The sequence below is a fragment of the Balaenoptera physalus genome, assembly GCF_965194825.1.
Source record: "Balaenoptera physalus genome assembly, chromosome: 18".
Classification (NCBI taxonomy): domain Eukaryota; kingdom Metazoa; phylum Chordata; class Mammalia; order Artiodactyla; family Balaenopteridae; genus Balaenoptera; species Balaenoptera physalus.
Genome location: NC_138899.1, coordinates 17,860,597 through 17,886,562, shown reverse-complemented (window position 1 = coordinate 17,886,562; position 25,966 = coordinate 17,860,597). Strand labels below are relative to the sequence as shown.

The following is a 25,966-nucleotide window of genomic DNA, read 5'->3' as shown; positions in this document are numbered from 1 at the left end:
AAAGTCCATAATAAAGTCTCTATCAGTTCTATTTATTTTGACTTCATTATTTAATGTCAGAAACATATATTTCAAACTTAGACATTATTATCTATAATTATAAAGTCAAATAAATGGTAGAAATTAACTTAAAAATAGTTTGTGGCTCAACAATTGAAGTGAGATAGTGGAATCATAGAAGGTTGAATCTTTTTGAATTGATTCTACAGATATCTGCATTCTCTAAATCCCCTGTAGGCCTCTTACCTATCATGAAAGGTTATTCTCTTAAACCTGGCACATAAAATCAATCATATGACTCCTATCTGTTCTGAGAGTTTGAAGATTAAGACCTTCACTGTCAAGGAGAAGGGCTGTATAGAAGCCGCATGTGCACAAAACAGCATTCAGCAGTGGCATCCAGTGTCACCCAGGTATTTGAGAAAAAGTTACAGAAAACAGATCACTAGTACTTACTTCCCATTTGCTACCAAAGCCAAGAAGGGGGGCCCAGAGATGGTTTGAAAGAGAAATTTGTTCTGGAGGAAGGGGTTCACTGATGAATACCTACACTGTGTTTCCCAGATCTTTAAACCAGAGACAGCAATGCATTTACCAGAGTCAAAGACACTCCTAAAACTAGGAGACTCAAAACTCTGGAAATGGAAGGAATTTTAATATACAATCACCTAACCAAGTCAGAAAAAAGGATATAAACAAAACATCTACTACTGCTGCTATTATTACCACCACCACCAACATGGTCCCTATTCTCAATCTTGAATCTCTAACAGAGATAGCAATAATGGTAGAAAGAGAAAGCCCCTGATAAGGTGTTTTCCTCATCTCTGATCAATGATCATATTCTTATATCTTGTCCCAGTGAAGCTATCAAAAACTTCTAAGACAGATCACTTTAATGATTCATAACAAATTCCAGGGTCAGATTTTATATATTTTCCACCTGAAATTGTATAAGTGCACATCAAAATACCATACTTTTGATGTGAATCTGAAACAAATTCTATTGCATTCCCAAGAAAATGAAATTAATATCAGCCAAGAGAGCATGGTGTGTTTCAAATAAGAAATGTTGGTAATGTCAGGAGAAATGACTTACTAATGACATACCATGTGTAGATGTATTAGCACTTCTTTTTAATATTTCATCTGTTGAACACAAAGAGAACTGGAATCTTGTTAATCATCATTTTAAAACATTTTTATAGAATGTAAATATATCCGTACTTGCCTTTTGCCATGTTAATGAGAAACAAGTCATACTTGTGGAATGAGTATTCCTATTAAACTGCTGTCATCCATTGCCAGACCTGCTTAAAAGAAACAGGCACAGATGGTGCGTCTATTACTTCTCTAACAAAAAATTTGCCTCTTTTTTGTGTGTGTTTTGTTCCCTCCTTCTCATTGAAATGTGAGCAGTTTTTCAAGTCAAGAAGCCTCTGTAGGGTTCCTTGAAATGTTTTATCCATTACTTGTACATTTAGGAGGAAAAAGAGTGATTAATGATTTATTAAAATTTCATAATGAGAAAAACTCATATAAGAAGTCTGTTGGAAAAACTTTGATTTAGTAACTGTATTTTTTGCATGCAAATTGAAGTCTGCAGGGAGTTTTTGTGTCAAACTAGGAGCCTAAATTACTAATTTTATGATGACAAAACCATTTAGCCCATGTTAAAAATACCTATGTTGATCTTTTATTTATACATTGTTCAATGCAAATTTGTCTGTTGTATGCATATTAAGAAAAAGAGCACAAGAAGTTTTCAACCTAAATGTTTTGTTTAGGTTGAAAATACATGTATACAGTGAGGTATCCAAATTTTAACTCTGCAGTTCAATTCTTTTTTGTTTTTTTTTAATATAAAATGAGCACTCTTGTGGAACCAGGATCCAAATCAAGAAACATATTACTAGAACCCCAGAAACCCCCTTCAAGCTTCTGCACACTATCTCCTAGAGTAGTACTTATGGTGATTTGGAACATCATTGATTAGTTTTTAACTTTTAATGAATGGAATCATAGCATATGTTCCATATCTTGCTTCTTTCATTTAATATTTAGCTTATAAGATTTGGAATATAGTTGTAATTCATTCATTCTTATTGCTATATAGTATGACATTTTGTAAATATTCTACCATTTAATTGCCCATGCTAATGTTTAGGGATATTTGGGTTTTGTCCAGTTGGGGGTTATTTTGCATAGTACTTCTCCAAAAATTCTATACCTTTCTTTTGGTAAACATTGTTTAGTATATACCCGGATACATGTCAAATAGTGGTTTATATCAGTTTAAACTCCCATCCACAAGGAGAGTGGGTTCTAACTGCCCTACATCCGTGCCAACACTTGGTATCATCTTTTTTCATTTAAATCATTCTGGTGTGTGTATATCACTATTGCATTGTGGTTCTTCTTAACCTTACAAAAACAGAAAAGAATAACTAATTTTATTAAAGTATGTTTCACTTAAAGTATCTTAAATGCCCTGTTTTGCAATATTTTTTTCTTACTTAAATGTTACATAAGAATAGTGATCCTGAACTATTCGATAATATACTAGCTGAGAAGGAGATTATTGATCAATTGTAATTCTCATAAATTTAACTAGTTATTAACTGTAATAATTAAGAACAAAAAATAAGCAATTCTTTGGATTAATGTGGAACAATATTCTTGAATGTTAAAAGAAAGTTTCATGGTCTATAAATAAATCAAGACGTGAACCAAGTAAGTGTTTATTTAAAGCTAAGAGAGGAGTCTCAGTTTCCATTGTTGGCATTATGTCTGTATTTTAGGTGAAACAAAGGAAAATCTTAAGGCAAACTTGCAGTCTATTAGTTTAGTCTCACCCTGCCAGCAGCTGTTATTTCACTCTTTATCTAGTAATATACAACTGTTCATTGAAGAGGTTTTTGAAGAAAATAGTGTATCCCTTTTAATTAGAAGCAGTGAAGACTTTGAAATGCTGTAGTTACAGTAAAAAACAAATCAAGTCAAAACAAAACAATTAAAAAAACACTTTGCACAAGATAATTGGATCTTTATGTTAGTTGGTTTCAGGAGTTTTCATTCATAATTATTGAATGATTGTATCTAGAGCTCACATTCCCTGTGTTCATATCCTTGCTCTATATTTAACCAACAGTGTTGCCTTGGGAAAGTTACTTAACCTATTCAAATCTTAGATCCCCAATCGACAGATTGGGAATAATTATCGTATAAATATTATATGGTGTACTGTTCTGGGTCCTCCAAGAAGCAAGTGCCAAAGAAGGACTAAACACAAGAGGAGTTTTATTAAGGGAAATGCCTATGAGTGAAAATGGGGAGGAATCTGGGTAAGGCTGGAAGAGCTGTTGGCCATGACGCAAACGTGACCCGGAGTGAAGGAGAGAGAGAAGCAACGTAGAGTGGAAGCATTCTGGCATGAGATGCAGTCTAAGGCAGGTTTAGCAGGGGCTGCAGGGAATCCTGAGCCAAAATTGGCCATTAGGGGAATGTTATGTCTTCCAGTGATGGCTCTGCTTTAGTATCTCTGCTGCACACAGTCATTGGTTGGAGGAGACATAGAAATAGATTTCAGAGCAAAGCAGCAGGTGCCCTGGTCAATGACACTTCCATTATTTTGAAGTCTATGAGGCACGTTCTCATGGCTACAGCAAATGATTGTCACTGAGATGAACTGACAAACTCCAAAGAAAGTAATTAAAACAATGCCTGAATCATAGTCATCATTTATCCATTTATTTATTCACATTATTCATCATTATTATTAATAATGATCACACTAATAAAGGAGACACATGTGTAATCTACTTCAAATATTTGGAAGAAAAATATAACAGTGCTACAGAGAAGTTAAGAGAAGCCTAATATTTACAATTTACTTGATTCTTCCTAACTAAAGAATATTAGTACACATTAATAGTATATGCATAATTATTTTCCTTCTACTATTTGTTATTGGTAGATATTGCTAAGTTACTAACTTACACTGGAATACCTAACTCTAAAACCCTCCATTTCTGCATGAAGAAATGAGTTCAAGATTGTTTTAAAAATAAAAAGATTTATTAATATCATTATTCTTATCACATCCAACTGGTATTATCCGTATCAAAGAGTTCTATCATTTACTGTCATTGGAAGGACATAATTAGTAATTATTTGATCTACTTTTGAAAATTGATCATTGGGTATGCATAATATTGGGAATAACTGGATATTCCTTGAAACTCCTTTTGTTTGGCTATATTCTCAACAGTGGAACCTCTTTTTATCTTTTCAAAGAGTTTCCACTGCCGTAGAAAATTCAGAAGGTTCACGTGCATAATTGTGATACTCTGCTCAAATACAGAGAAGGGATATTACATTACAAATTATGTGAAAATGCTTCCTGAAAAGTCTGTGAGACCACTTTGTCATGATACTTTAATGTAAGCAACATTTTACTCAGAGGAAAGTCTTAAACATAGAGGGAATGGAACCTCCAGGGTATGTCCCCCATCTCTTACTTTCCCCCATTTGTTCTCTCCCTTTGTAAATAAAAGCCTAGTTATGCTTCCCTGTGTGTGTTACTCATGTGCCTTTGTGATTTCCCCTGCTGGGATGTCATCTTTTGCCCTGGAGTTCACATTAACTACATCATCCAAGACCTATCCTTACCTTAATATTTCAAGGGCTGCCTCAAGCTATAACTCCTCCTTTAGTTTTTCCCCAAGTGTCTTGGTCCAAATAAACTTCTCCATATGTTCATTGTTTACTACTTGTGTTATCCCTACCTCTCACTTGGCATATACTCTTCCTTCTTGCTATCCCTACCACATACTGAACGTCTCCTTCATTCCTAGTGGTGTGCTTTAACTGTTCACTTGTCATTACGCTACACCACACTGTCAGGAAAACAAAGATAGTTATATTCCTGGAATCTAGTAAGAACTTTTAAATATAATAAAATCTAATGAATGAATGCATGAATGAACAAGTTAATTGATACATTATATTCCCAGGTATATAATGAGTACTGTGAGGAAAAGAATTGAGTCGTATACCTCCTTATAACCCCAGTCGTGTAGTATAGGACTAGAATATAGGAGGGGGCACTTAATACATCTTTGTGACTGATGAATCTAAATATTTGTTTGAATACTAAGTTGACATATGACATATATATGTGTGTATATGTGTATATGTATATATATATTTCTTTTGTAGTCCAATATGTAAAAAAATATGACTGTGATTCATCTAACTACTGTATAAAATGAAGTGAATTGACCCAGATGATATGGATTCAGACATGTATGTAATTCAGCAAAAATTGGTAACAAAGTGAGATGTATATTAACTTTTTTTGGAATATTGGTAAGTAGTATTAAAAACACAATATTTGGTTGGGTCTTTTGAGAGGATAACAATAGAATAGTTTGTATTTGCATGCTAAGTGTTTTACCAGGAAAAAACATTGCAGCTGTGCCAGGTTCTGGTCCAAGAAAAAATACATTATTTTATACTCTTGAAGGAGTAAGATTCTGAACTCAAATCTGTTCAAAAAGTTGTGGCAGATAATACTGTGACCAGGTTATTAAGTCGTGTATCTTTCACTTTCCACTTTGTTAGCTATACTCAGCGTGTGGTTGGAAATGGAATCAAAGCCCAATATGGAAATCCTGAAGTCAAAGTCAAAGGAACCGATCCTGTGATAAATCAGATTATCGATAAACTGAAGCATGTTATTCAGGTAAGTGCCAATGCTCTATTTATTGGTATACTCAGTAATAACTAGTTAGTGATGACTTTCTATTATATATGTTCAACCTGTTAATCCTATCTGATAATCCTACCTGAAACTGAGTACTGGAATAAATTATTTGTATCTAGAGTTTTGGAAATATTTGGTTGAGTGATTTTCATATGCAGTCAATGTGCAGCAGTATTTTAATGGATAGACAATATCTATCTGTAAAAGGAACCATGGCTTCAGGGTTTCAATGAATAATGAGAATCTCAGGATGAGCTTCATCCCTAATGAATAAGCTTTAGACATGGGAACTACTGTCACCATCAAAGAAAACACATAGAAGAGCATGGAAGGTGCCAAAGTCACCTTCCAGGCAACTTTCTGAGCCTTGCTGTGAAGGTTTTTGCTGCATTTTCAACAAAAGTTAAGCCATAAATGAATCACATGCATTTCTTGTATTTATTTCCTGTATCACCTTTTACATGTTACCTAATGGTTGTTTATGAAATACTTGTTTTATCTTTAATAATATTATTTAATTAAGTGAGTATATACTGCTGTTTTTAATACAAGGCAAGTAAAGCATGAAGGTATCTGTCAAAGGAATATTTCATCAAACTATTTGATTAATGAAAGCCAAATATTATATGACATGTTGTAAAAACCACCTTCCATTCTGCATCTGTTGGGGTTTGGGGTAAGAAGGGCTATTTTTTAAGTTATTAGTCTTTTTATAACAATTTATATGTGCATATATTTTAATTTTTTCTAAGCAAAACTTTGTATGGATAGTTGACACTGACTTCTAGTATTCTATGTCAGAATCTATACCTAAACATAGTACTGAGTTTTTATTGATATTATTCCAGAGTGGTTGGTATGCTTCTCATAATTGTTCTGCAAAACTTAAGTTTATATGGGGCCAGTTCTTAGGATTCCATTTTTATGGGAGTCTCTACATATTGAACAAAGCAAGATAGGGGGGCCTGTGTCCAACACCATAGATTTCTCCTTTCCAGGAGGCAGTAATGACTACTTTGCTCTTTCTACGGCTAGTACATTGCGAAAACAGAGCTTTCACCCTGGAGAGCAGAATCAAAAATAAGTTCCATTAGGAAAAGTGTAAGAGAAAAGTGGTGCCATAATTACTAGTGAGTTAAACCAGTTCCCTCAGAGAGGCACCTCCAAGGTAGTGTAAATAGGTGCCTTATGCTGCTAGTGGGGCAAGTGCTGAGACATTTCTTGGAACTGAGTTGCTTGGGAAGAGGGCAGGAGCTAAAGTGACAGTGTAGGAGGGAGCAGTGAGCCGCAGAAGCTGGGCCAGAGCCCGGGTCAGAATGGCTGAGGTCATCAAGGAGAAAGCCTGTTGTCCTCAGAAGCCAGGATGATAAGCTCATCAGTGACTGTCACTCAGGCACTCAGAAGGACGGAAGTCACTCTTCCTGACAAATTTTTGGAACCTTGCTTCCCCATGATGAGAAAAAACAAGGAAGACCTCCAGGTGAAATTAATCTGGACTCAGTGAGACCCTAATGAGAATTCAGGAAAATTTAGGATATTTTTTAAGTCTTAAATTTCCAGTGGGCCAATAAACAATCTGTTAGGAACTTGACACATAAACAGACTAGATTCCTAAGTATATGCCGATGTATATATGTTTTTGTTGGAGTTCCCCGGGAAAGAGAGTCTGAAACAGAGATGTGCGTGCAGGAGGTTCACGGCAGGGTGCCCTGCAGTCAGTAAGGGGCTGGAGGGAGGAGCACAGCACAGAGGGAGCAACTGAACTGTGTTGTAGCTTTAACAGAAGCCTCGCCTGGACCCAGTAGGACCTCAGGAGCTGGGAGGCCTCTTTCAGGTTGTCCTGAGTTGAAACAAGGAGGTGGGTCTTCATTGTCCCACATTGACCAGTGATTGGATGAGGGCTACTGGGGTGGAGGTAGGTGTGTTAACTCAGCTCTGAGTCAGCACAGCTCTGAGTCATCAGCAGCCAACAATATTATCTGCAGCTGGAGGAACAAATGCCTTCATCTAGGTGGCACCTCACAGCATCATGGGCTATAATGTGGTATGTAGATCTGTATCATTCAAAAACTCCAGTGCACAGTGGATCATCAAATCAAAAGAGCTTTAATAAGAAGTGGTTCCTCTCACTGAGAGACAGCAAAGCTTAGTGGTCTCCAACGTGGGGTAAGCATTCCCCAGGGAGTTCACAAGCTGAGCCACTGGAGGGCAGAAAGGAAATATAGAACTTCAATGTATATTTATTCTGTCACATTCTTTTAATTTTTTTTCTTTTTGGTTGTAGGAAGGTATATAAAGTATGTAACAGTGCAATAGCACATGCATATAGTTTAGAAATACATAAATATGTGTCAAGTGGGTGTGTGTTCAAACTGTTTTAATGGTATATGTATACACACACACACACACACACACACACACACACACACACACATATATATTATAAAAACAGATGGAAAACCCTGTCGTAGGCAATAAGGATGGAGCTGCTATATACAAAAGAGTACATGTAAAAAAACCATATTCACAAAGAAATAAGTAGATACTGAAAATGTAGGGTTTATTAAAAATTCTTCACAGGAGGGTTCACTGATATGTTGCCCATTTGGCATACCATTTGCCCCTTCTTGCTTCATAGATTTCAAAGCCATACCCTTTTCAAGGTGGCAGAGGGAAATAATTCCACTTTTTTTTTAGCACCCATGTTAAATTGAGTCCCATTCTTTCATCTTTATATTAGTGTGCAGATCTCCAATTATTCATGCTTAAGTTTCCTTCCAGAGTTACAAGAGAATATGAAATAAAATGCTACCTTTGAGCTCTATCTTTTTAAAGTCTACTAGGATGATATGATTGAAATTTAGATTTTTACAGAAGATAGCAGAAAGTCATATTTTGTACAATACTCAACTTTAGTGTCTTAGAACATGTTCTTTCCTAAGACAGCTGTCGTGGAGATGAAGAGAAATTTTTGACTTTGCCAGACTTCTGACTGCTGGTCATATGTGTGTGTCCTAGCGGGAACAGCTGCTGTGCTGTAATATCCAGGGGCAGTTAAAAAGACCCACCACAGGGTCAGGTCTGAAAAGTTTCAGAAAATCGTCTTCTATAAGTGAGAATTTATTAATTTGGGAATAAGTATGGAGCAAGGGAGGAAGTAGAAGAAGGAACATATTTCAGAATCTAATCTGTAGATTTAAGTGATCACTTATTTGTGTTTGGAGTTTGTTTTTTATTGTAATGGATATTAAATGCATTTGTCGACAATACAGTATACTATAAAAATGCCATCTCTCATCATAGGGGTAAGCAAAAGTTCCTCTTGTCCTTTTTTTCCGTATCTAAGTATATGGAAATAAGCCAGCCATATTTATTAGCAAAAACTGTCTCCATATGTTAGCCCCCAAACATCTTTCTTCTAGGCCTGCCATTGAGCACACCTCATTTTCTACACTGTAACCTCTGCAGTTAGAGTCATTAAACAAGTGGGTAGGGATTTTACTTTGAAAATGCCACTTTGTAAATGTCTTAATCATTAATTTATTCAAAATATTTCACTAATACTTATTGAATTCCCACTATGGGCCTGGTTCTGCACAAGGCACTGAGGTTACATGGGTGAACAAAGCAGACACAACCCTGCTCTCATGGGATTTATATTCTAAGGAAAAGGAAAATACAATGCCTGTAGCTGACAAATGTGAACAAATCAAGAACACAGAACAGATGAGGTAGGGAAAGGCACTCAAGAAGAGAGAGCTAGTGGAGGCCATTCCAAGTTGGGGAGCTGCTGGGTTGATGCTGATTGACAAGGAATTATAGGAAAGGGAGAAGGAATCATAGGAAAATCTGGGAGAACTGTGTTTGAAGCAGAGGAAATAATACATTCAAGGACTTGTGGCAGGAGTAGGTTAATTGTATTCAGAGAACAAAGAGAAAGCCATGTGTCTGGAACAGAATGAATACAGAAGAGAAGAAAACATAAGATGAATTAAGGGGAAACTGGTAGGCTCTGGTAGGGCATTTCAGTCTTCTCCTAAGTGGGAAAGGAAGCCACTTAAAGGCTTTAGGCAGAGTATGATGCAATTTAATTTTGTTTTATAAAGATAATTTTGGCTTTACTATGGAAAATGGACTTGAAGAGCAAGGGTAGAAATTGATTTGGACTAGAATAAGAAGAGTGGATAATATGAGAAACAGATGGATTTGGATCGATATGGCAAGAGGAGTTATCAGGAATTGTTGATGGATTGGAAATTGGGACAAGAGAAAGTGTATAAGGAAGATAACCAGGTGGAATGATAATGTCATGAAGTGAAAAAAGGAATTCTGGAAGTGGAGCGCATCTGGGGTTTGGTTGTTGGAGTTGACCAGAAATTAATAAATGAATGGTTCTCTTAAATTTGAGATGCCTGTTAGACATCCCAGAGGCATGCCCATAGTTCACTGGCGACCCTAGAACTAGAAATGCACATTTGGGAACATCAGTATACAGATACTATTCAAGTTCTGAGACTGTATGAGATTGCTACTTTCTTGTTAGAATTTGTACTAAAACAATTAGAAGAGAATATAAAACAGCAGAATTTTATCAAAAATGTGTACTGTACAAATCTACGAATGGAGAAATCATTTATTTAATGTATGTGGTACCTTGCAGATACTTAGAGAGTTGATCTTGGACAGACAAGATATTTAGTAACATTAACTTTTTCTTACTGAAGAATTATGTATCTATTATAATAAACCAAATTTTATTATTTTAGAAAATTTTACCAATAGAAAGAGTAGAAAATAAATGTTATACCACTTATGAGACAACAAACAAGCCTCAGGAAATAAGCCTTCTAGACTTTTTTGTACTTATGTATACATTTGACTTTTTTTAATAAAACAAAGAGTACATTTGGTTTTGTGTCCCAAACTACTCACCTAACAACACATAAATTTGTTTTCACAGGATTAAATATTCTGCAATATGGTTGCTAGTGCCTGAATATTATTCTATCATATGTTAGGACTATAATTTTATTTAATCCAAGCACCTTGAGTTAGATATTTAGGTTATTTCCAATTTTCACGATAATGAAGACTACTAATAGGTATATCCCCTAGACATAAATCTTTTTGCAACTTTTTTCTCTTGTGATAAATTTCTAAATGTTGTAACCAAGAATCTGTTCATTAATAATTTTATGTATTTTGATAAATATTGCTAAATTTTTCTCTAGGAAAATTATAGGAATATATATGTGAAGCAAATTATATATTTCAATTTTCCCTGCATATTGAGGGTGTAGGTGAGAGATGGCAGTGGCCACACATCAGTGTTAGGGAATATTATGGAGCTCTAGGAACCAAAGTAGTCAAACCAAAGTAGAAATGTTAGCCTGAGCTCCTGTCACCTGAGAGTACACCAAGGATGGCCAAAAAAAAAAAAAAAAAAAATGGTCATGAAGAACCTAGGGGCAAGACGGGAATAAAGACTCAGACCTACTAGACAAAACAAATATTTTTAATTAGAAAATAGTTTATAAGATTTTTCGGGACTTCCCTGGTGGTGCAGTAGTTAAGAATCTGCCTGCCAATGCAGGGGACACAGGTTCAAGCCCTGGTCCAGGAAGATCCCACATGCCACGGAGCAACTAAGCCCGTGAGCCACAACTACTGAGCCTGCGCTCTAGAGCCCGCGAGCCACAACTGATGAAGCCAGCGCACCTAGAGCCCGTGCTCTGCAACAAGAGAAGCCACTGCAGTGAGAAGCCCGCACACCGCAACAAAGAGTAGCCCCCGCTCGCTGCAACTAGAGAAACCCCGCGCGCAGCAATGAAGACCCAACGCAGCCAAAAATAAAGATAAATTTATTTAAAAAAAAAAGATTTTTCAAGTCTTCCTAGAGATAGTGAAAACAGCTTTAATTTTATTTAATTGTTTAGGACGAGCCCTATCTTTAAGTCCTGCCAAGAACAAAAATGCCAAGAAAATTCAATATAAATGGATAACTATGGATTATAGTTTGGCCTCAGGGAATATTTCAGGCACTTCGAAGTCCCCTCACTGTCTCTGCAAGTCCTTCTGAACTGGGAACAGGGACCTTGGAAAAAAGAGGGAAGTCATTCCCGGCTCCCCTCCATCTGTGATTTTGGTATCTTTCTCTAGATAAGCCACCGTACAAACCCTCAGAGATACATTCCTGCAGTTTCCTACATTCCAAAACCTGTGCTTAAGGTGGACATTGCTTGTACCTTTGAAAACGACCTGTGATAAATATAGGGTAGCTATTAGCCCTCCAGTGAGGAATTGTGTAAAGGACGGAATTTTAAAAGGTTAACATGAACTTTCTTAGATGTTTGCATCAGCCTGAATTGCCCTTCGATAATAGATAGGAAACAGCACTTGATTCCTCTTAGTACATCTGACAGAGGAAATGTATGAGCATTTTAATTCAGATTGTCTCTCCTAACAAACTTATTTTGAAACTTCTCGTTCATATTGACTAAGTTTGTTTAGGGCAAAGCTGTCAACAAAAAAGTCACAGTTATGCAGCAATTTATCTTTAAGCATTAAATAACATCTATCATTTTTCAAAGAAAATGATGTCAGCGGTTAAAATCCTAACTGCTGAGCACTGTTATTTGTGGACGGTAATGACCCACTGCTTAGAAATTACTTTACCTACTTTCAGTATGAAACATAAAAAGTAATATCACAGCAATTTTCTATAATTCTTTTATTGCAAGACCAATAAATGTTACAGTGTTGTTAAAAGTAGTAGATTTAAATAACGTGTTTTTTTTTTTTTAAAGAGTTTTTTTTTTTTTTTTTTTTTAAACCTTTGGGTTTATTTATTTATGGCTGTGTTTGGGTCTTCGTTTCTGTGCGAGGGCTTTCTCTAGTTACGGCAAGCAGGGGCCACTCTTCATCGCGGTGCGCGGGCCTCTCACTATCGTGGCCTCTCTTGTTGTGGAGCACAGGCTCCAGACGCGCAGGCTCAGTAATTGTGACTCACGGGCCCAGTTGCTCCGCGGCATGTGGGATCCTCCCAGACCAGGGCTCGAACCCGTGTCCCCTGCATTAGCAGGCAGACTCCCAACCACTGCGCCACCAGGGAAACCCCTTAAATAACGTTTTATTTCTTCAAACAATTCCAATACATATAAGATATTACCGGTTTCTTTCAAATATTCATTTTTATAGAGAGACTAAACTTCTTTAGAAAAATGTCTTCATGTATAAAATAAATTTGATTTTTAAATGTGAGAAAGAGCAATCATCATAACCATTTGCTTAAAACCACAAAATACATAGATATTTTATAATGTGTATTTCAGTAATCGCAACCTATGGGTTCAAGAAGAGATGAGAGACTTTCTTATTTTATGTAGGGAAAACTATGTTAAATTGCCTCTTTTCTTTTATCTCATTCTGTTCCTAGGATACCAATATGATAAACAGTGACTTAATAGCTATGGTAGGTTAAGAAGAGATTCTAACTGAAATCTCAATGGATGGTTAGTGTTTATAAATACAAAAAAAAATGACACAGAATTTTAAAAAGATATTATTATCTCAAAATTTCTGAATTATGAAAACTGTCCAAGCTTTTTTCATTAAATGACCTACTATGAAATGCATTTAGGAAGACGTTTCCTGTTGTTAATAGCTTATAACTCTGACAAAGAGCCAGTTGGTCAATTCCTGATTGCAAACTATTTGACCATGAGGTGTCAGCTGACTATGAACTTCTTCCACTTCTACCAACTCATTTCCTTGCTTAGGAAATCACTACAGCACCCTGACTCCTTCCTCCTGATCTCCACTACACACTAATATCATTCCCCCAAGCCTACTTTATTAATATTCCAGAAAGACAGTCACTTCTTGATTTTGTATTAGCAATGCAGTAGTGACCAAAGCCTGTTTAGTTTTTGGTTCAGAAGAAAGTATTTGAAATGCACTCAATAACATTGAATGGTCATCTAATTTAGCAATTAGTTTGGTCTGAGTAAAGTCAAGGGAAGGTTGCTTTCTGGAATATGTGGTATAATGCATTGACTTCACTATTGGCCATTTCATTAAAAAAATCAATGGTCAGCATAAAACCAACCTTTTAAATTAGTGGACAATCAACTGGAAATGCAAGTTTCAAAACTCTTTTTGAAAGTAATGGGGTTTGGGTTGGCCGTTGATCATTTATTTTTTAATATTTAAAGAGTATGTAGCTGTTTGATGTTGGGTAAATATTTGACTTTATATTTACTCTGATGCTGCCACATCATTATTACCTATTAAGATTTGAGCCATTTATCCAGCAGGTTTTCTGTTTGTCAAACATATTGAAAGAATGTTGGACACTAAAACTTTTATATTTTTTATTTAGGTGATTTTTTTGTACATTTATACAAAAAATCTTTTCTTAATTTTGTACATTTGTACAAGAAAAATTGTACATTTGTACAATTTTGTGCATGAATGTTGACAGCAGCATTATTTGTAATATTCAAAAAGTGGAAATAACTCCTTTTTCTCCCTTGCTGTCTAAAGGTGTTTTCTGGGGGGGTGGGGGGGACTGTAATAGGAAGATTCCTGGCTTATAACTTCTGCTAGAATATAGAACAGAATGAACCACAAGACAGGAAATAGGGGAACTAAGTGAAAAGTCACATACTGACCTGCTTGTTTTCAGAATGCTAGCATTCAGGTACCAGCTACTCATGTAGAATATTAGATGACTCTTCTTTGAAGAAACTGATCAATTCTAGAACAAATAATTCCACATACTGATTGGGCTTATACCCATTGAGAAGTCAATTTATCATCTAATTGAATGGTGGTGAAATCCTCTATTATACCCTATATATATACAATAATTTCCAGGTGGCTTCTGATGCCCAATATCAATGGACAATCAAAGATCACTGTGCATTGAAGTAAAATGGGAAAAAAATAAATATAAAAGAAAAAAAGAAATGGGAAAATATAGATGAGTATGAAGAAGAAAATACACAAAGCTATATGAATATCCTCCAAAAAATGAGAGAATAGATTGTATCTTAAAAAAATACTAATATATTGCTTCTAAAAAATTAATGAAAGAATAAGAAGGAACTTCAAAAATTTAAAATATATAAAAATTTAAAATTCAATAGAAGGGTTTTCAAGATATAGTCAAAAAATATTCTATAAAATAATAACACAAAAAAGAGAGAAGGAAATAGTAAAATGATGAGATGTTAGAATTTTACTCTAGGAGATCCTTGTAATAAGAATTTCAGGGAAAAGAACCAAACTAATAGAGAGAAGGAGTTTATCATATAAATAATAAATCACTTTTTTCAGAAATGAAGAGTCTTGACTCCAGATTGAGCCCACCAAATGACCATTACAATGAATGAACACACACACACACACCACACACAACAATAATTATGAAATTTATGAATATTGAAGAGAAGATATTAAAACCTTCCAGTGAAAGAAACAAACCAAACAAAATACATACAGATGCATACAAAGAATGGGGATCAGATTTGTAGTTTCTTACTGACAGGAATACTAGAAGAAAATGGAAAAGCAGTACCTTCAAATTATGAGGCAACTGATTTCTGACCTGAAATTCTATACATAGCTAAAATGGCAAGTATGAGGATAGATTAAAAAGCTTTTCAGATAAGAATACACAAATATATATTTTATAAACCTTCTGTGTAAAGCTGTTGGCAAAGAGTGATCAAGAAATGAGAAGATATGGGGTCCAGGCAACATGCTGTTGAATACATCAGATTAGGGAAAAGGAAGACTGTGGGAAGGAATTTTGCAAGCCAAAAAGAAAAAAAAAAAATGCTAACTTAATGTGTTGGAATGTATGAAAAAAAAACATTTGACAGATTTGCTAGAGCATTTAAGGAAAAAATTGGATAGATACAAGGCAAATTATGCAAATTGATAGATACCATGGCAATTGTAGATTATAGGAAAGCAAAAACCTTTATATGAAAAGATATATAATCATAGTACACTATTTCCCTGAACTGAATAAAATATTTGTAGATAAAACTATTACTGTTATCACAACTTTGCTAAAATTAAATTAGTTGTATGGGAAAAAGGAAAGTGGGATGTGGTGGTATAACAGAAAATCAATAAATATTGCCAAGAATTGATAGTAAGAAACAGAAAATAAATGCCAATTTAATAAAGGTTTAGACATGTAAGGTTAATGCTAAAACAATCAGTCAGGTTGATTATTACTTTCCCCAGGAGCAGGAAACATGGTCTATAAAGTGCCTTTGGGAGTAGAAATGCTTTTTTTTTTCTTTTAAATAGACATTTTGGTACTACTTGTTTTTTACTAAATATATTTATTACTCTGATAAACATAAATATAATTTTAAAAACTAAAGACAAACTCTGCATCATGTTTTATGTGGAGCTGCATCTTCTGGTCTTCCATGTCTCAAACCTTATTAGCTAATTCCTCCCCTTCTTACACTAATGTTACATCTACTCTCCCTACATACACACTCATTGTTTCAGTTCTTTAATATCTCAGGTTCTTTCTTACTTCTAGTTCTTCCATTCTATTTTTTTTTTAAGAAAAACACATTATTGTTAACTTTTACTTGGAAAAAAATTCTCTTTTTTTCTGTATCTCATAGTCTTCCATTATGTCTCAGTTTCCCCCAAAGAAGGGCGCGTGTATTCCTGTGTTCTTCCTCGCACTCTGCAACTGACTTATGAGAGAGCTTCTTTAGAGAAGAAAAAAAATCAAATTTTTCTGTACCCAAATATCTTGGTTAGTCTGATTTTAGTGTTTTGAACCATATCTCGCAAACTTGGCTAATTTTTCTGTTTGGACTTGGCTGATCTTTTTGCTCTGATTAAATGTTGCAGAGAAACTCCTCTAGCTTTTTCTGGATATTAATTCAGGTTCATAGTTCTACCACCCTCATTGAATTCTGGGAACCTAGGGTTATAGTAGTTCATAACACTTCCCAATCAAACAACCCAGCTTTTCTCCTTGTTATTCACAATTTTCTGGGCCATGTGCCGTCCTCTCCTGGCAACTGTCACAACTTGATTCCAAATACCCCAAAGTTTGGCATGCAAAAAAGAATCCATCTAATGATCTTCTGTAGCACTCTTTTGCCATATGAGTGGCTCATGCATATTCTCAGCTTTCTGCAGGCGTTATTATGGGTCCATAATGCTTTGCAGACTCAATAAATGTACTCCATAATCACTTGAATGTCATTTTATGAATGTGCCTTGAAGACGTAATTCGTCAGAGCAGAACAGTTTCTGGATATATTTCTTGCAATTCAGCAGCACTTAACCAGATGGCCTCCTATGGTTTTGAAGCAGTGAATGCACCTTGAAAGTAGGCTGACTTATGAGAGGAATATGGTCACTGGGGATCATTGGGAAAGTTTCTTAGGCACAGAATATTGAAGAAGTGAAATAAATACTGTATAAAGATTTATTAAAAACTAAACTAAGTAAAAGTCCTATGATAAAATGAAAATATGAATTGTAATAACTGTAAGAAATGTGATAAGTCCTATGAATATAAGTTCTGCATCTATTATGTGTTTCACATTGATGTGGTGGAAACTTAATTGGTTTCATTAGAAATAAAACAAATCACGAGTTTTATAGTAATGAGTTTGAATAGGCATTTATATACCTTTATACAAGGCAGGTCAGTTACTATTTCTGAAAATGATCATTTTGAAATTTTATATCTGGAAATATATTATCAAACCAGGCCTGAAACTCATTAAACAGATGGTAAAATCTAATTTAACTTCCTTTAATGCTCCTTTTCTTTTTATCTTATAAAAGCAAATGAGCTTGTCAGCTTTTAACTATAAAAGAGTAATTTGAATTTATTAGGTATATATAACAAACCAAGATATTTACTATATCCTAGTGACTTCCTATTGTGCACATTCATTTTTAATTTAATGATAAGAAAATCTTCTCAAGATTTTTGTAGAAGAATCACATTATCAGAAGAGCAGTTAAAATTTCTAGAAAATAAATGTTCTTAAGGCACTTAATAGATGTTGAAATGAGACCTAATTCTTAAGAGTTTTCAAAATATTTGATTTGCACCCATTAAAATAGGTACAGAGTTTAAATTTCATAATTTCCCATTTAAAAAAATGTGAAGCATGCCTCAGACGTTTCAAAGTGAGTTATTTATATACTTCAATTATGAAGTATATAGTTTTGACTGTATTGTGTTTTTTCATTGACAAAAGTTGAATAGCAAAATTATTATATGTCATCCAGGGACACAATAACTTTATTAGAAGACTAATTTTCTATGTCTGTTTCACAAATACTCTCATGACTAGTGGCTTTTTCCTGTTTCTGTGCTAATTCATTATAGTGTCACCTTTTACCCAACCTTAAAAATACCTCTTTTTCTGATATTTTAAGAATGTATTGCATCTCAACATACAAATGCATTTCTTGGATTTGTAACAAGGGAAAATATCCAAGGAGTTATCCATTTAAAATAAACCTTTATGCTTAATGCCGCCTGTGATGCCTTTTGACTACCATCTCCATTATGTTATGGGCCATTCTTGTATTTCCTCATTGTGTCTAGCAGAGAGCATGGGAACATAAACAATGTTCAATATATATCTATCAATATATATCTATTGAACAAATGAATGAAATTTATAGTTAAATTGATCACTATATGTAAAATTTAAATGAAACAGAAAAGTGAATCTTCCTAATGATCAAATACTAACAGTAACTATTTAATATCATTCTAATTACAAATAATATGCTTTCAGTCTTGGATTATAATTTTAAAATTCCTGTACTATTTTACTCATTTGTCCACTCATTTATTCACTGAATAAAGCGGTTTAGTATCCATTAGGTGTCAGGCATAATAATAGATACAGGGAGTACACAAAATGATTTAAACGAGGATGTTGATGAGAAACAAAGTGTATTGCATTTATGAACTAGTCTGCTTCTCATCAAGTAAGGGAAGGGAATCTGACCATGTCTCTTTACTTTATTCAACAAATATTATTGAGGCTGTATTATGGATCAGGAGATTTCCTAAGTAGTGGGCATACAAAATTGAATAAGATCGTACCTACTTGTAGTAAAACATTGTCATAATAAAAAGGTAAAGGAATTCATTTTATAAGCTTTATAGTAAGATTTCTGATCTAGCTTCAGATAATTTGTCCCAGTTCCAGGAACCTAGAAGCTATTCAACTGAGATTGAATATGAAATGAATGAGAGGATATTTAATAAAATACTGTGGTACCATTTACTTCAATTAGAATATAGTTATAACTTATTTTTTTTTAATTATAATGTGTCCATAATAGATGTGATGACTGAATAACAGAAATGTTGGACAGTGACACCTTTGAAGCAGTCAAGCTATTGCCATGATAATTTTGTGTTTAAAAACCAAGTAAAACTTAGTGAAATACATCAATAAGTATCTTTTTTTACTTGTTCATGCATCTGTGGTCAGCTGTGACTCAGCTGGTCTCTGCTGGGCTGGGCTGGGTTTTGCTCAAAGTCCAGATCAGTTGCACATGTTGGTCATCTTTCTCAGATCACAGAACCAGAAGCATGTTATTGTTATGACAGAAGTCAGGAGTTCAAACCCACCTGTGCAAAAACATACCAAGCTGCTGCTGCAGTAGAGCCTCTAAGATAAGCCTTTGGCCAAAGCAAAGTCATACAGCAAAGACCAAAGGCAAATAGAGAGAAGTACATCCCTTCCCACCCTCAATCCCCCGCCCAGGGATGGAGATGGGGGAGAGAGTGAACAACTGCCCCAAATGATCTAATCTACCAAAATCTTGAAGATTTTCAAGTCATAAAGTCATCGGCATTGTTTTTCTTTTTTAGAATAAAGCTTTGCATAGACACGTACAATAGAAAGGTCCTATTTGAACTCTTCCTTCATATTCATGAGATTGCTACATATTTTCCACTCTGATTATTTTTTTCTTTGTGTACAAATCTGAAAACTGTATACTTAAATTTATTAGATCAGGAAAGGCACAACAACATAAATCATCACATAAGAAATATTTCTCAATATTTTTAATGTTTCATGCAATTAGTATTTTCACAGCAAAATACTTGGAATGATAGAATTTATCAATAGGTCTAAGTCAGATATTGATTTATTTTAACAAACTACACAAATCAGAATAAATTACAAATGAATAAATTACACTTGAAATATTTATTTGAGCTGCAAATGAGATTGGATTTTCATGTTAAACACTTGGATTTTAATTATTTTGTTAGGATTTGTTTATTAAAACATAATTAGTAACATTATCGGTAGAAAAACATGAGCTATAATTAAATCATTTAAATAATCACATCTTGATGTCTTAATAGGCTAGATTTCTCAATTCATTAAAGCAGATAAAAGTTCTCTGTAAGTGCAATTTATTATCAGTAAGTTTGCTTTTCTAGAAATGATAGAAAATTTAGAATTCTGCATTAACATTTAATAACAATATGCTATTCTGATAGTGGTGCATTACAGTTATCTACAAAACATGCTACAAGGCAGAAATATAGGTAATTAGAATGATTGCAACCTGTTTGCCTTTGGCAATTATCAACAGTAGTAGAATTTTTTATCTTTAGAAAAATATAGATGATTTTAGAAATGGACTATTTCCATTTTCTATCTAGAAAGAACTACTTATATACTGAGGTTGTGTTTACAGAATACCAGTGTTTTCAAACATAATGTGTTATTTTCTGTTTCTTCTATTCCAACTGAAAATTTGTTCAACCAAACAAGCTATTAAATCTAATAGTACAGAGAAACTAGTATAGACATCTCAGACTGTTTCTTGTATTTTCTTAAAGGAAAAAAAATAATTATTAGCAAAGGATCTACCTTCCCAATGACTTCATTTCCATCTCTGTATCGCAGTGATAAATTTTATGGGCTGGGAGGAACAGTCTGAGATATCTATACTGGTTTCTCTATACTATTAGATTTATAGCTTGTTTGAGATTAATTGGGAGATTGGGATTGACATATACACACTACTATATATAAAATAGATAACTAATAAGGACCTACTGTATAGCACAGGGAACTCAGTACTCTGTAATGGCCTATATGGGAAAGAATCTTAAAAAAGAGTGGATATATGTATATGTATAACTGATTCACTTTGCTGTACACCTGAAACTAACACAACGTTGTAAATCAAGTACACTCCAAACACCTGTTTCACTCAAGGACAGTAGTTGTTGTAAATTACTTTAACAAGCATTTACTCTACCTGCATTTATCGTAATGTAATTTTATATGACAGTCCCCATGGGAGCAAGCAGAAGGGCTTGTATGGAGTATCTCTACGTGACTCCATTAAGTAAAGAAAGAAAAGTTGTGTTTGGAAAGTGATCAGGTTGATAAACTTTCTCTCTATTAAACAAGTGGCCATGCATTATGTTTTAGTATGGGAGGTCAGAGAGAAGAATTCTCAAAGTTTATTTGTTTTGGCAGCCAACGATTGGTCACACTGCACGTTTCAAGGTTACAAAGGAACCTCGTGGTGGTACAAATGCAGGTCAGGAGAAGACACTTAATTGTGCTCAAGGCTTTAAAATGAAGCCAGAGCAAGAGTTCCAGAAGTTGGCAATATCAGGAAAGCAACCTCTGGAAGCAGACAGCCAGGGGACTCCAGAAAGCTCTTTTCAGACCTTACACCCCTGGACTTTCAGAAATCATCACCCTGTTCTCCTTTACTAAAATGTAATTCATGGTCACAACAACATAAAAAATCAATTAAAAAATAAAAACAAAAAACACCAAGTTCATAGATACAGAGAACAGATTGGTGGTCAGAGGTTGTGGGGTGGGAGAAGTGGGTGAAAGGGGTCAAAAAGTAAAACAATTTTACAAAGAAAGAATTTCAATACTGAAAGCCTATTTGAATTCACAGCTCTGTGGCTCATCTTGATGGATATAAAATATTGTTTATATGAAATAACATTAAAAAGAAAAATGGAATATAAAATAGTAATTTTAATAGAAAGTAATAGATTGACTATAACCATAATGAATTCTGATATGCACATTAGTAAAGATAGATTATTTTGAATAATATAAATGGTTTAATATTTATTATTTTGGTAAGTTTAAGTTTGGAAGGAAGTTAGAATGGAAGAATAGATGTGCAGAAAGATTCAATACAACTTAAGAAAAACCAGTTTGCTACAAGTGACCCTCCAATACTAGCCCATAAAAAGCCCCCTTAGAAATCTCTGATGTTCTCAGGGTCAAATGTCCACAGTTCAGTGGCCATCACTTTATCTAAATCCATTGGGAGCCATCCTAGTCACATGCTCCACCATCACCTTTATTTTTGATCAAATCAGAAGCTACAGGTCGTTAGAGAACCAAAAGTGCAGCCTTACTGGAGAAAAAAATGAAAAAGTTAGTAAAAGATAGATCAAGGGACTTTATAGCCACAACATGTCTGAGGTCTGAGGAGCAAAACAGGAAGAGAGAGAAAATAGTGAAAGCTAGCAGGAAAGGAAAGGGGCATAATACTAACTAATTTCTTAAATTCTGACTCCAAAGAAATAACGGTATTTCACAGACTCTCCTCTAAACACCAATTTCACAAATGTAAATTTTTTGAAAATTTCCCTCCTTAATCCCTTTCCTTGACAGTGAAGCCCAGAGGAGGATACTTGGATTCAATTTCCATCACAGCCACCCTCCCAATCCTATTCTGAAGGATTCAGAAATCTTTCTTGAGTTGAGCAGGCTTCAGATTTCTTTCTGATGGTTCTGGCAATTTCTATTTAGATCTGGCTCCATCTAGTCTTAATACTCTGTAATCACTTGAGCTTTTTGGTTATTAGTGGACTGCTTGTGCTATTATTTTAATATTAACGATGTAACGGATAATTTGACAGTTTGTTCTTAAATGTCTATGAATTTTACTCATTAACATTTCTAAAACATTCACCAGAATTTAAGTATTCCAAGTCAAGTGGTCACTAAAGTAGGGAAAAAACCCATGTTATGCATATGCCTTTCAAAAAACAGAAACGTACCACTTACTTTTAAAATGAATATACTTTGTTCTTTTTTTCTAGAGTTTTGGCTGGATTGTTTGCTGTATTGCAGAGAATCTTATCAAGCACAATCTTAATTTTCTTCTTTTTGAGGATTTCAAAATTAAGATTGGCATTGATCCACCAATTCATTCTTTTCTCCTTATTGGATGAGTGCACATAGATTGCTTTACTTATATCTTAATTTTCAACATAAACTTTTAGCAGAATCTTTCGTGTTTCATCACCATGTAAAAAGATGTGATTTTTTTTTTTAACTCCACATCTCTGCTTTTAATTATATAAAGATAACAGCATGACTGTCACAGAAAAACAGTATAGAGAAAGCACAATACTGAGCCTATGATAGAAGCTCAACAAATACTTAATGTATCAGGTCTGCTTTCAAAATGTTATTTCATTATTACATTCATCACAGTTGCTGGGTATGGGCCCAAAATCATTTAGTACACAAAGAAAAATTTTACAAAGCTTTCAGCATTTATTAAAATTAGGATAACTGCTGTATTTCCTCTGTAGAATAAGTTTAAGTAAAAAATAAGGTTTCATTTCTAGAATGTTGAACTGAAAATAAGTTTAACAGAATGAATTATTTGTATATGGAAGATAAATTTTAAAAAAATCTTGCACTAAAGATATAGTACATAAATCAATACATTAAAAAATTCTATCAGTACTTAAGAAACAGAACATTCTTGAGTAATAAAATCTTTGAGATACAGTGAGGAAAAGTTCCTTTCAAATTTTTAAAAACAAAGATCACACGACTCTTTGGCTACAATCTTAACTGAATAAAGAAGCCAGTATTTACTAATCTCTAAATCATAATAGTAAAATCATAACTAATAACTAGAAGGATATGTTTTCCTAAAAATTAACCAAATCAACATTTCTTTTGTGTATTTAACATTAGTTACAAAAGTTAACTTTTCATTGATGACAGTCAGAACATTTGCATATGGACCAGTTTCGAGAACCAAATTACAAACCCCAGAATACAGAAACAAGCAGATGTGATTTTTTTTTTCTTTTTCCTTTTCATTGAACAGTTACCTCATTTGAAATTTTTCACTGATTTAATTTAACTTTTTTTTTGGTGGTAGATGCATCTGTTGCTATCTATGTCTGGTTTTCATTTTAATGGGTTGCCTAGAAGCTGTGACCATAATAGTGGTGCATTTTCCTGCTGTTCGTTTATTCTTTGTTTCAAGAATACCGATTTTCAAGAAATAGAATTGTCATAGATTTGTGTTTTGCCTCTTCAAAATGTTCTTCCATTATTATTTCTATTTATACCTTTGGAAACATTCTATGGTTAACTGATGCATAGAACACCAAAGCTCCTTTAGAAATTTTTCAGTTTCCCAAATGCACATAGACATACACTATTTAACAGTTACTACAAAATGATCTTTGGAGCAATACATTTTGTTATACAAGGACAATTCCCAATTGTAATTTAAAAGTGATACACTAGCTTTTGATGGCCTAGAATTAATGCACATTTATCTTGTTAATCTTCATGCAAATTGAAGAAGACTGTGTATTCAAGATTGGTTACACAATTTTCAAGGTCCAGTGCCAAATGAAAATGTAGATTCCTCTGTTCAAAATTTACTAAGAATTTCAGAATGATCACAGTAGCACATGGATGGGGCCTTAGTAAGCAGGTTGTATGCCCATGAAGACGGCCCTGTGTGTAATTTGAGAAAACCAACATCTTTATTCAAATGTTTTAAAACATATAGAATATTAGATTAGTAGAAATAAAAGCTGTAATGAAAGATGACATAGCCAATCTCAAAATCAAAGCATGGAACTCTTACATGAATTCTCTCATAGAACTCACCTTTAGAACCTAATATTTCACCTATATTTCTACTTTTGAACAAATCTAGATAAAATTTCTATCTTATTTTTGCCTAAAATTCTAACTTTTATCAATTCTAACTGCTCTCCCAAGTTCTGCCCTAATAAATAATTCAGAGATGACTGTATTTCCTAGTCTATTAGATGGAACCATATGAAATTATCAATATCCAGCCCTCTTTGATTTACAAAGTGGGCAGTTTTATGTGTTTCCACCTAAGACGTAGCAGCTCATTAAATATGTGAAGTCAGGAACTATGCAGCCCCCACTCCCCCTTATGAAACACATTCATGTACTCCTCCAAAAACCGCAATCAATCTTTTCTTACCCAAACTAATTATTATTTGAGTCTTCGCCATTATTCATGTGAGAAATTTTCCAGATTCTTCAACATGTTGGCTGAGTGACTGTAATAACTAACTTTATTAATTTTCCTCTTACAGTTTGACATTCTTTATTGAAAAGAATGATCCAAATGTTGACTAATAGAGTCCATAGTGAAACATGTTTGCCAGTCCAATGACCTAAATAAGTCTAAACCCTGACTCCCAATTTTTTTCTTATCAATTTATGAGCAATATGTTTGCTAGTATAAACTTGTGTAATTTTATGTGAAACCTGAAGAACCTTATTTACGTATATTCTTTTTATTTTTTATTTATGTTTTGCCAACAAAGAACCCCTTTGGTAATGTCCCATCTTCCATTTTCTATCCTATTTTTTTCCAAAATTCTTTCTGTTAAAACTGTAACAGTTTCTGTGGAGAAACCTAGTTCTTACCAATTCTGAGATCTGGGAAGCATTCTTGCAATAGGTCTCATAAACTATGTCTGACATGGTGGGCAATAAAATCAATAATATCCGTATAATGAATAGAATTGTGAGTTCTGTTATGCTCATGTATAACATGAGAAAGCAAATCAGTAAAAATAATTCTCCTATAGAATATGGCCTAGATATGTAATTTTCTGCTGGTTTCAACTGACATGAAAATGACATAGATATATTGTAGAGCCCTGGATTTCTAAAATTTTCATCTGCTGAATATTTTTCATTAACGAGTTTTATACAGAAGTCCAACATGAGAAAACCCTAACTCAATGGAGATTTTCTCTCCACCTGGGCTCTGTATTAATCCCACTGTGTTGCCCACCCCCCAAAAACCCAAAACCAAAACAAACAAACCAAACATTAAATCTGAATT

At 34.1% G+C, this 25,966-nt stretch overlaps 1 protein-coding gene across 3 annotated transcripts in view; it reads left to right on the top strand.

Annotated features, from left to right (window-relative positions):
- The window catches only part of GPC5 (glypican 5), a gene marked incomplete at its 5' end in the record, with an annotated part of 1,365,225 nt that overhangs the window by 431,476 nt on the left and 907,783 nt on the right, over positions 1 to 25,966 (top strand). For all 3 annotated transcript variants that reach the window (XM_082434643.1, XM_082434645.1, XM_082434644.1), the window contains one exon: positions 5,626 to 5,746. In XM_082434643.1, the coding sequence (XP_082290769.1) occupies positions 5,626 to 5,746 (121 nt within the window). The remainder of the gene's footprint in view (positions 1 to 5,625; positions 5,747 to 25,966) is intronic.